Source organism: Salmo trutta, chromosome 12 (genome assembly GCF_901001165.1).
Source record: "Salmo trutta chromosome 12, fSalTru1.1, whole genome shotgun sequence".
Taxonomy (NCBI): domain Eukaryota; kingdom Metazoa; phylum Chordata; class Actinopteri; order Salmoniformes; family Salmonidae; genus Salmo; species Salmo trutta.
The window spans coordinates 75,828,306-75,841,019 of record NC_042968.1 but is presented as its reverse complement, the minus strand read 5'-3'; the positions used below and the strand labels follow the sequence as shown (position 1 = coordinate 75,841,019).

The 12,714-nt window shown below is 46.2% G+C and overlaps 1 protein-coding gene across 2 annotated transcripts in view; it reads left to right on the top strand.

Annotated features, from left to right (window-relative positions):
• LOC115204169 (guanine nucleotide-binding protein G(z) subunit alpha) overlaps window positions 1–12,714 on the top strand; it is a 53,252-nt gene that overhangs the window by 33,097 nt on the left and 7,441 nt on the right. The window contains exon 2 of one of the 2 annotated variants that reach the window (XM_029769540.1): window positions 6,073–7,506. In XM_029769540.1, the coding sequence (XP_029625400.1) occupies window positions 6,784–7,506 (723 nt within the window). In that variant the 5' untranslated portion in view covers window positions 6,073–6,783. Of the gene's footprint in view, window positions 1–6,066; window positions 7,507–12,714 lie in introns of both variants that reach the window. The other variant, XM_029769538.1, reaches the window with a different exon arrangement.

Below are 12,714 nucleotides of genomic sequence, written 5' to 3'. Positions count from 1 at the left end.
GCAGACAGGTGAAACCAATCCGTTCCTCTACCTAACTGTGGCCTGAGTTTTCTTTCTTTGACCCCGGCAGGTGAAGGAGTAGGAAGTTATTGGAGAGAGAGCGTACAGTGGAGAAGGAGGTTTTAAAGAAGGAAATTATGATTTCAACAAGGATTGGACCCCCAAAGACAAAGCTTGGAGGACCTTCCACTGGTGGCGAAGTGTTTACTTTGTTTGTTTTGGGTTTTGTATATCAAGAATGCTGCCAAAGCCTGCTAGTAATAAACCGGTTTAACCCTTCACTTGGACTGGTGTTGTGTGTTTGTATGTGTAAACCCTGCCGGTGCCGAAACCGCTGGGGTTAGCACCCGAGATAATCGTCAGATTTAACATCAATCTTAAGCAAGGCGTCTAGCACATCACAAGTAGAAAGCTGTTGAAATTAAAATAAAAATTCACTTGAAATTGACTGATCTTCCATCGAGCCAAATGGAGGCTGGGAGAGGGTCAGTCGACTGACCAGGGTCAATTGAACCACAATTTCTTTCAAATATAAAGCCTGCAGAGATAAAATGCTATTTAGAAGAATCACTTCAGATTTTTCTCTGTAATGATGCCAGAGTGCTGACAATGAAGGTGGTCATGATGGAGTATACGGGGGGCGGAATTGGACTGCCTCAGGCATGGAGGGTGGGGGCTTCGAGCTAGGCTAGCTTGACTCCACACACCTGCAGCAGTGGATGGCATTGGGAGGCGCGGTAGGCTGGTGGTATGGACAGGGTTGTAGCCACTGGCCGGCTGCCGGCTGTTGGTAAATTTCCAGGATCAGAGCCGTCTCCCAGGGCAGTTAGGTCCACCTCCACTGGGGTAAAACTGTTTGATAGCCGGATCAGATTTTCCAGGATAGATGGAGGCCAGCCAGACTGCCTCCCTCCCGACTTCCGACGCCTGGGTAGTGACCAGTCTCTCCTCTGGGCAGCAGAGTTGAGCTTACCATCTGTCCGGTGGAGTGGAACAGATCAAAGCTGCCCGACTCATTGGCACCCTGGCTGTAGGAGGCACTAAAGTCCAAGATGCGATTTGCTTGGGATGCAGCTAGGTCAGTGAAGTTTGAAAGCAGGTTCTGCTTTTGTCGCAGCTGAGCTAACAACCAGATAATCTATTTTCGTAGCTGCTTGATGGTGATGCATTTAGGGCAGACAAACCCTCATCCATCGATAAGTTTCACCCTTTCTCTCTCCTCTCGCATGGAAATCATCTCGCACCTATCGCATTTGGGCCTAGTCATGTATAAAAACACTGGTAGTCTAGCACTGCTAGCCTGCTAGCTAGTAGGATCCAAGCTCCGGTCAGGTTGGAGAGGTCCCAGCCACAGGGGCTAACCACGATGCTAGCTTGTAACTAAGGGTGTGTGGTACAATGAAAACGCTAATCCAAACGCTAACCCAAAACGATATGAAAAAATAAAAGCGCCATAGATTAGGCTTAAAACAGACAACAAATTCACATGCCAAACAAATTGAAAAACACCGGCAACACACCAATCGGACGTGATATATTCTGCCTCGAGTGTTGATCTGAACAAGTACACATGTTGATGCAATGTCATGCATGTATGGGTTTTACAGAATATGCACATACTGTACAAATGTACTATTTTAATTTGATCACTCTGTCATCCGGGATAATTTTCCTGCGCAGCTGGAAATGTAAATTGTAGTATATTAGAGGTTTAAAAAGTTTCATTTAATTTATCCTCACCAAAAATGTACTAACCCCTACAACAATGTATATTTATTATTATCACTTAATAATTAATGTTGTTGCAGGATTATTTTTCTGCTGTGAGAAACTGGTCAAATTAAGATATGCCTACGAGGATATAATATAGTCATGTGCATGCATTATGTCTGTTAACTAGGAATCTTAGATTACCCAATTGTTTGAGGATTAACATCACCTGCCAATCTAATATGATTGACCTGTATCAGAAGGCAAATTGGTGCTTTCCACTATCATGAGAGAAATAGCCCATTTTAGTGACAGACCTTGACTACAGTACAGTACATGTGCTAATTTCTAATAATGATTAGATATTGTAATTATTTGCGACACAGTGAATTAGAAATACCGGGTGAGCTCAGGGAGAGGAATCCATTGTGCCGTGTGTAACGAGCGGTGAAGGAGAGGCGAGAGAGTGACAGAGTTGGTCTCACCCTGACTATCACATTACCTCAGTGCTCACCATTAAACATGAGTCTGGCCTGGCCTCTCTCCATGGCCCCTTCAGCGCTCCCTCTCCCTCCTCTTTCTTACTCTTAAAGGGACACACCCTCACTACAGCACACAACGCCATTATTTTCCACATCAAAACTACTGTCCTTGATTCAGTGAACTGGTGACGTGTGCTCTGGGTAATAGGGTTTGAAGTGCATCCAGTTATACAGTTTCAAATACTACAGTTTCATATGGATTTGAAAGGGTAGGTTTATTGAACTTGACTGATATCATGTTTGTGAAGTGATACTAACACTTAACACATGCCTTGCGAGCAAAGGTGCACTTCTGTGTATCAGAAAGGAGTTCTGTAGTTCCGTAAGCAGAGGTGGCGCTGTAGAGTGCCTATTTTATACCTGACTAGCTGCATGTTTGGAATGGAAGGCCTGCCGACCGACCTCGTGCCTCATCCTTCCGCTGGTGTTTATGCTTTCACATTAGCATAATGCATACCTTGTCATGCCGTCAAGTCAGTGGCCTACATGTACAATTAACTGGTCAACTGAACAATGTCACCTTTTATTTGAGGGTATTTTCATACATACCTGTTTTACCGTTTAGAAATGAATGCACTTTATGTAACTGAACAAATAAACCCAACCACCCTCCAAACACACCAAGACAGTCGTGAAGAGGGCACGACAAAGCCTATTCCCCCTTAGTTCACTGAAGAGATTTGGCATGGGTCCTTAGATCCTCAAAAATGTCTACAGCTGCACCATCGAGAGCATCCTGACTGGTTGCATCACTGCCTGGTATGGCAACTGCTCGGCCTCTGACCGCAAGGCACTACAGAGGGTTGTGCCTACGGCCCAGTACATCACTAGAGCTAAGCTTCCATGCAGGACCTCTATACCAGGCGGTGTCAGAGGAAGGCCCTAAAAATTGAGTGGTACCTGAGTGCCAAGTCTAGGTCCAAAATGCTCCTTAACAGCTTCTACCCACAAGCCATGAAACTCCTGAACAGCTAATCAAATGGCTACCCAGACTATTTGTATTGCCCCCCACCCGTTCTTTTACGCTGCTGCTACTCTCTGTTTATTATCAATGCCAAGTCACTTTAACTCTACCTACATGTACATATTACCTCAATTACCTCGACTAACCTGTGCCCCCGCACATTGACTCTGTACCGGTACCCCCTGTATATAGCTACTGTTATTTTACTGCTGCTCTTTAATTATTTGTTAAGTTTTTACTTATCTATTTTTACTTAACCAACAAAACAGTTTTAAGAAAAATAAGTGTTAAGGGCTGTAAGTAAGCATTTCACCATAAGGTCTAATTGCTCCTGTATTCGGCGCATGTGAAATCAAATTTGATTTGATTTTTGATTTGATTTTCAAGTGTATGACAGTCTGTACATTCAGAGGGACATGAGTAATATCATTCACAAGAGCCTGAATTAAATGTGGGGTATTGTTGCATAATCCTGAAAAAATACACATTACACCACCTCCTCAGCAGTTATTTTACATTTTTAAGTTTTAGTAATTCAGCAGATGCTCTCATCCAGAGCGACTTACAGGAGCAATGAGGGTTAAGTACCTTGCTCATCTTTTTTAAATAGTTGGCTCTGAGATTTTGAACCAGCAATCTTTCGGTTACTGGCCCAACACTCTTAACCTGTAAGCTACCTGCCGCCCAGTGCCCAGTTATCTAAAGAGACATTACCTCAGTGGAGGCAGTACGGCAACTAGAACGAAATTAGCTCTTGCACCGTTTGTTGTAATAACTCCTTTTATGGCCTCTGAAAAATGTGTGATGTGCAACTTTCTAACTGGTTTGGCTGGCTCTGCCGTTTTGAGAGCTGGTGCAGTCAGGTGCCAGAAGCAGAAGAACTATACTCTTCTCTCTGTTTGCGTTGTGTGATGCTTTGTTGTGTCTTTGTTCTGCTGTGTCAGACAGTCTTTCCAACGGTGGACCTCACTGACTGACAGCTTTGGGAAATGTGGTCTCTCTCTCTCTCTCTCTCTCTCTCTCTCTCTCTCTCTCTCTCTCTCTCTCTCTCTCTCTCTCTCTCTCTCTCTCTCTCTCTCTCTCTCTCTCTCTCTCTCTCTTGCTCTGTGACAGGTCCGAGGAGTGTAGTCTGGCCAACAAAACTAGGCCACAGCGGGATTTCACATTTGTTACACAGCCAATACCATACGGCCTGTCCTGTCACAATGTGCATCTATTTATCACAGAGTCCCATGGGCGTTAGCTCACTCTCAACTTGTCCGAGCACTGAATGCAGCCCTTTCACTGTAATATATGTGCAGTATTTCAACACATTACATGCAGTGTATTCACACTATAATTTCATAATGTAAGCAAATGTTAATAATCCATTAAAATTGTGCGAATGTTTTCAGCATTTTGTAGACAGTATTTTTGAAGGCAATCTGTTTGTTTTCTGTTGTAGGCTAGATATCCAAAGCTGAGAGAATTGACTGTTTTTATGAACCGTGCTCCTGTAGGATCACAAGCTGGAGGTTGAGGCACAGATCATGCTTCGCAGTGGAATTAAATACTGAGGGGCACCTGTCGACTTGAGGCAGTTATTTTCCACTGTGATAGTAAATTAACAGTACCCCTTATATCAGTTTACCAAGGTAGAAAGGAGAGGCCAGGGGAGAAGGGAGGGGAGGGGAGGGGAGAGGCCAAGGGAGAAGGTAGGAGAGAGGCCAGGGGAGAAGGGAGTGAGAGGCCAGGGGAGAAGGGAGTGAGAGGCCAGAGGAGAAGGGAGTGAGAGGCCAGAGGAGAAGGGAGTGAGAGGCCAGGGGAGAAGGTAGGAGAGAGGCCAGGGGAGAAGGGAGTGAGAGGCCAGGGGAGAAGGGAGGGGAGGGCAGGGGAGAGGCCAAGGGAGAAGGGAGTGAGAGGCCAGGGGAGAAGGGAGTGAGAGGCCAGGGGAGAAGGGAGGGGAGGGGAGAGGCCAAGGGAGAAGGGAGTGAGAGGCCAGAGGAGAAGGTAGGAGAGAGGCCAGGGGAGAAGGTAGGAGAGAAGGGAGTGAGAGGCCAGGGGAGAAGGGAGTGAGAGGCCAGGGGAGAAGGGAGGGGAGGGGAGGGGAGGGGAGGGGCCAAGGGAGAAGGGAGTGAGAGGGGAGGGGAGAAGGGAGTGAGAGGAGAGTGGATAGGGGGAGAGACATTAATCTTGCATCTGTTTCCGTTTCACACCCTGGAAACCTTTTGTGTTTGCTTTTATGTGTGTGAATGCGTGTGTGTGGATGCACGTGTGTGTATGCATGTATGTATGTGTATGCATGTGTGTGTTTGCTTGTGTGTGACTCAGCTCTGAATGGGTCTATGGTAACACAGGGCTGCTGTGGCTCAGTTGGTAGAGCATGGTGTTTGCAACGCCAGGGTTGTGGGTTTGATTCACACGGGGGGCCAGTACAAAAAAAAATGCATGAAATGAAATGTATGCATGCTCTGGATAAGAGCGTCTGCTAAATGACTTAAATGTAAAATGTAAATGAGATAGATGGGAGAAACTCATGTTAGAAATAAACAGTAAAGAGGAAATGAGCACAGAGGGACAGTATGGCTACACAGCTGGAGGGCTGAGATACAGGTCAGGGTTTTGACCAAGAGAACGTGTGCTGTGTCCTCAAATGCCTTGTAGCGGACACACACTGTCAGCTTTGCGGGTACAATCGTTTGTGTTTCACTGTCTACATGTTTATGAGTGTGCATTTGAGTATTTATATTTGTGTGTTTGTGTTGAGATGTTTATGAAGCAGCTCACCTCTTTGTTCCTTTCGGGCTCCTATGCTCTAATTCATCATGACTCTGTGCTCATTGCTCATGTCACTCCTTCTTTTGTTGGCAGGAACAGGGGCTTTCAGTGGCCTGAGACGAGGAAACAGAGCAGAATATAGCCCAGAGAGAAGGAGGCAGACAACGCGGGAAGGACTGACGTGGATGACTGCAGTCACAAAGATAGGGAATGGCGACGTGAGAGCCATGAGGGAGGAGAGCGAGGGGGTTTTGCTACACGTCATCCCTGAACACTGTGTCTACTAACACCTCCCTCCCCCTTCCTGCTCCGCAAGATTCCTAAGGGGGGTAACCCCTGATATGACCCCCAGCCCCCGTGGCATCAGGTAGTCCAGCCTCAGCTCCAGGCTCTGTGTGGGCCTCCCAACATGTCCTGGTAGAGCTCTACGGCAACTCTAGTTGCAAAGCCTGGGATAAACCCACAGAAGACCAATGGACAGACCCTAGACCACGAGGATAATTAAATATTCCTGAGTCATTCCTGCTCTGTGGTTCTCATTTCTCTCTGTGTGCTCTGAGTGGCAGGTTTGAAGGAAAGTGTCTCTCTCTCTCTCTCCCATCAAGCCCCTGCAGCATTAAGGATTCAAACATAATCCTATCCCTGCTCTGACATACATTCCTTTTTTCCTTTGCCTAGTCTCTCATCTCTGCTCTTTTTGATATTTCGGATTATTTCGGTTTGATCCCAGACACGCCCTTTTTGCCACCCGGCACGTTCTCTTCTGCGATCACCACGTTTTCCTCAGTGTTCACCGCGTGGCAGACGACCATGGGTTGCCGGCAGAGTTCAGAGGAGAAGGAGGCGGCCCGGCGCTCTCGGCGGATCGACCGTCACCTGCGCTCGGAGAGCCAGCGGCAGCGGCGTGAGATCAAGCTCCTTCTGCTGGGCACCAGCAACTCTGGCAAGAGCACCATCGTCAAGCAGATGAAGATCATCCACAGCGGAGGCTTCAATCTGGATGCCTGCAAGGAGTACAAGCCCCTCATCCTCTACAACGCTATTGACTCGCTCACACGCATCATCCGCGCCCTCGCCACGCTCAAGATCGACTTCCACAACCCTGACCGCGCCTACGACGCCGTGCAGCTCTTCGCCCTGACTGGGCCGGCCGAGAGCAAAGGGGAGATCACAGCGGAGCTGCATGGGGTAATGAAGCGCCTGTGGGATGACTCAGGGGTGCAGGAGTGCTTCTGCCGCTCCAACGAGTACCACCTGGAGGATAACACTGCTTACTACCTGAACGACCTGGACCGCATCTCCTCCAACGAGTTCATCCCCACCGTGGAGGACATCCTGCGCTCCCGCGACATGACCACGGGCATCGTGGAAAACAAGTTCACCTTCAAGGAGCTCACCTTCAAGATGGTGGACGTGGGGGGGCAGCGCTCAGAGAGGAAGAAGTGGATCCACTGCTTCGAGGGCGTGACCGCCATCATTTTCTGTGTGGAGCTAAGCGGCTATGACCTCAAGCTCTATGAAGACAACCAGACGGTAAGGGAAGCCATGGGGCAACACACACAACATTAGCCATTACACAACCAGTCAGTTCCTGTCCACACTCTGTCATCACACCCTTGGGGTGTGCTGTTATCTATGACACTGTGGTGTTCTCCTCTTCACACTTCTCAGGGTGGATTACATTTAAGGTCAATTCTTACCACACTACGTATTTTTGCAGAATTTAATATACTGTACATCATAATATGATTCAAAATGGCAGAGGCCCAAGTTGACCTCTAGCATGTGTCCTCAGAATGTTGGAGGTAAATGATCAAGTAACAACCCCTATCTAACGATTCAAAGAGGAACATGTATCTGACGTTCTGTGTAGATATGATATCTATACCCAGTGAAAGCATTAAAAGGGAAGACTTTATTCATAGATAGAGTGCTAACTGTTGCGAGAAGCATTGAGAGCAGATAACACATGCAACAGCACATGACTCTGATGTTATTTCTGCTGCTTCATTACTACTTCTATACAACCTTCTGCATTCCCCTGAATGCTACTTCTCATAAAACAATATAGAATGCTTCTGTCATGGTCTACAGGAAGTCTAGATTCTCCTTATCCACAATATATTTCCCAGAAAACATGTTAGCTACAGAGAGGTTTGGATCTTAGCTGTTAGAGAAAGGGAGGGAAAGTTGCTGCTGTAACATAAAGCAACGTGTATCGTGTTCTTGTTTGTAACCTTTAGCTATACTCTACCTTCCTGTGGCGACTGTGGCCTGATAATTCACGTGTAACATAAATAAGACAAGATGTACTAGGTCCTGGCTGAGTTAGTACATGAAATCAATTAGTTTTAGCGAGTTATAAATACATTCTTCAGAGGAAAATGCAGTTAGGTGTTAATTGAGTTCACAGTGTAAGGTGTGAGGGTGTACCTGTGAGAATTAGCAGCTTGCGAGGGCACTGTTCAGCAGTGGGATGTCGCAGGTGCAGGAACAATTGACTTCCTGGATGAAACGGGGGGGAAATGAAGAGAAAGAAGGAGAGGAAGTCAGGAATGGAGAAGGAAAAAAGGGATTGTTAAGATTTCAGAGCCCCGACTGCTCCCCTCCCCTGTCTTTGAGAACTCAGCCAGTGGACATTATTTATGAACTCTGGGTGTGGTTGGCAGCCACAGCTGATTTGGGACCTTATCAGTAAAGTGTCTGTTGGAACAGTTTACACAGCTTTCCCCTTTATTGCAACAGGATTATTCAACCCAGTGTGTTTTGAAGGTTTGAGAGATGAGCATGAATAATATGCATACTATTTGAATTGTTAATTAGATACTATGGAATGTTGATAGGCCTACACAGTGGTTAGTATTCCAATCATATGACGTGTTGTGTTCAGAGAAACATGTTGTTCTGGTACAAACCAAGTTCTGGTGTATTTCAAGCCTTCAAGCACGTCATATGATGTACGATGCTCCAGCTCCAGCTCCAGCAGTAGTGGTGTCTGACTCTGACACATTTTTCTGTTACTATACTACATGGCCAGAAGTAGGTGAACACCCCTTCAAATGAGTGAATTTGGCTATTTCAGCCACACCTGTTGCTGACAGGTGTATAAAATCGAGCGTGCCGCCATGCAATCTCCATAGACAAACATTGGCAGTAGAATGGCCTTACTGAAGAGCTCAGTGACTTTCAACATGGCACCATCATAGGATGCTACTTTTCCAACAAGTCAGTTCATCAAATTTCTGCCCTGCTAGAGCTGCCCAGTCAACTGTAAGTGCTGTTGTTGGGAAGTGGAAACGGAGCAACAATGGCTCAGCTGCGAAGTGGTAGGCCACACAAACTCACAGAACGGGACTGTCAAGTGCTGAAGCGCATAGAGCGTAAAAATCGTCTGTCCTCGGTTGCAACACTCACTACCAAGTTCCAAACTGCCATCGGAAGCAACGTCAGCATTACAATAACTGTTCGTTGGGAGCTTAATGAAATGGATTTCCATGGCCGACAGCCACACACAAGCCTAAGTTCACCATGTGCAATGCCAAGCGTTGGCTGGAGTGGTGTAAAGCTTGCGGCCATTGGACTCTGGAGCAGTGGAAACGCGTTCTTTGGAGTGATAAATCACGCTTCACCATCTGGCAGTCCGACGGACTAATCTGGGTTTGGCGGATGCCAGGAGAATGCTACCTGCCCGAATCCATAGTGCCAACTGTAAAGTTTGGTGGAGGAGGAATTATGTCTGTTATTGTAGACAAGTCTGTGATTCCATCTTTGTGGCAACAGTTTGGGGAAGGCCCTTTCCTGTTTCAGCATGACAATGCCCCCATGCACAAAGTGAGGTCCATACAGAAAAAGTTTGTTGAGATCGGTGTGGAAGAACTTGAATGGCCTGCACAGAGCCCTGACCTCAACCCCATCTAGCACCTTTGGGATGAATTGGAACGCCGACTGCGAACCAGGCACTAATGCTTTTGTGGCTGATTGGAAGCAAGTCCCCGCAGCAATGTTCCAACATCTAGTGAAAAGCTTTCCCAGAAGAGTGGAGGCTGTTATAGCAGCAAAGGGGCAAACAACTCCATATTAATGGCCATGATTTTTGAATGAGATGTTCGATGAGCAGGTGTCCACATACTTCTGGTCATGTATTGTATCTTGAAACCATAACTTCAAACCCTCACACACAATGGACACAGAATCCCCGGGTAACATTATGTCCCAATGTGTCTCATAAACCTTTGGAGCCAGATTAGAATGCATCTGAAGAGGCAGGGGTTATCAGGGAGGCATGCAGGGAGACATGGAGGGATTCTGAGACAGTTAGGAAGTCAGGGAGGAAGAGAGTCAGGGAGGGAGTCAGGGGGAGAGAGACAGCATTAGGGCTGGCCCAGATTCTCAGTGGCTACCTCCCTGAGATCCCCCATACCTCCTCTGAGGGAGTTGCCGCCGCTCATTCTCAAATAGCAATCTCTCTCTCCCCCCTCTCACGAAGGACACAATGACTCGGTCTTAAACAGGAATATATTTTGAGGTATTTCTTTTTTTGTGTGTGTATCGGTGCAGAAATCCTTCTTTGATTCACTATGAGACAAGAAGGAACCCCTGGCATTATCTCTTGGCAGTTTACTGATGCCACAGTTTTTTTTGTCAGTGTATGTGTATGTTTGATGGTCTATGTTCAACCTTATTTTTGGGACCGTTAATAATCACAATGGACTGTGGTGGATGGGTTGAGGTTGACATATGTGGGGGAATGGGACAGCTAAGGATAGAGGAGTCTTTAGGTTAGAGATAGGGAGAGAGCAGGAAACAAATGATCAAGATAAAGCTTCCTAGAGAGCCATAGCAGAACTGGGAGAAGAGTGACTGAGGTTTCTCCACAGAGAAAAAGCGCCAGATCTACAATTACATGAGTAATGGAGTGGGTATGGCACTATAGTATAACATTTTACATTTTAGTCATTTAGCAGACACTCTTATCCAGAGCGACTTACAATAGTGAAGGCATACGTTTCATAATTTTTTTTCTCCGTACTGGTCCCCCGTGGGAATCAAACCCACAACCCTGGCGTTGTAAACACCATGCAAACACCATGCTCTACCAACTGAGCCACACGGGACCACTCAAATAACCTACTCAACTCACTAACCACAGTCATCATTCAGCCATGCCCTTTAACAAAATGGACCCAGTTGTAATGGTTACCTTAAACTGCCAACATCCTTTGCGCAATCGGCTGATGTTGAATGTCCAATTAAATTTAAAAATGTTTTGCCAAGGCACCTGATTGGATTAGATAGCCAATGTGATGTCTCTCAGCCATTGACAGACAATAACAAATGATGAACAAACTGATGTAACAATAACATAGCTAATTGTTTAGCTTTGGAATATTGGTTTCTGTGAGCTGTAATGACTTATAGTGCTTGCCTAGTGCTTGATCTAGGGGAGAGGTGAGAAAGGGAGAGAAGATAAGAGAGAGTGGGTAGGGTGTGTGTCTGCCTGTAGATTTGATCTGCAGCGAAAGGACAGGACAGGTCCAGAGGTAATTTCAAGGAAGAGTTTGGATACAGGAGGCTGGGGAACACATGATGACCTTTGACTATGATATGCTAACATGTAATAGAGGGCTGAATGACAGCAAAGAGGACATGAATGGGCAGAATCATGAGTACTGTAACCATAGAATTAGGAATTAGATCTCGACTCTCTCTTATTCCATCACTTGTAGTGTAGTGCTGAATCACTGGTAGGGCATGCTACACAGGGATTTTAGACCCACCAACCCATATTCCCTGATGCATTTACCCTGTCCCATCTCTGTCTTCATAATGAATTGGTTGCCATGGCTTCAGTTGCCTAGCAACAGACCAGTCAAACGCTCCTAATCCTGGGCTGTTGACAGTGAGCTGTGACTAGGGGAGGGGGAGGAGGACTGTACAACACACAGCAGCACTGGAGAGAATAGATATGAGGTGTGTGTGCACGTGCGTGCGTGCACTTCCGCGTGTGTGTGTTCTGCCTGCATGGGTGCGTGTACTGTAAGTAAATGAATGTTTGTATGCGGTAGGGAGCTCTCAACAACTGGGTTGCATACTGTGTGTATGTGAGGTGAGAACGAAGTACAAGGGCTTGTTGGTTGGAGTGGTGTACAGTGGACATATATTTCAAAGAGCTGCTACAGTGATCTGTGATTGCACTCTAAGCCCCATAGACATAGTAGAGATGTTAAATTAAAGTGTCCAGTGACTCCAGAGAGGATCCAGAATAGGACCACACTTATCAACAGGTTTAAAATCTCCTAAGGAGCGTAGGCATACTTTCTCACGCTTCAATTTAACAAGTTAATATGAAAGTCCTAATTAAACGAGTTAAGGTAATACAATTTTATATTAATGATTAGGGAATTATGTCTAATTGGAAACTGGGTTTCACAGCAGATAGGATGACAGAGAGCAGGGGTATTCAACTCTTACCCTACGAGATCTGGAGCCTGCTGGTTTTTAGTTCTACCTGATATTGCACCCACCTTGTGTCTTAGGTCTAAATCAGTCCCTGATTAGAGGGGAACAATGAAGTGGAATAGGCTTCAAGGTCCAGAGTTGAGTTTGAGGGACATACAGTGGCTTGCGAAAGTATTCACCCCCTTGGCATTTTTCCTATTTTGTTGCCTTACAACCAGGAATTAAAATAGATTTTTGGGGGATTTGTATCATTTGATTTACACAACATGCCTACCACATTGA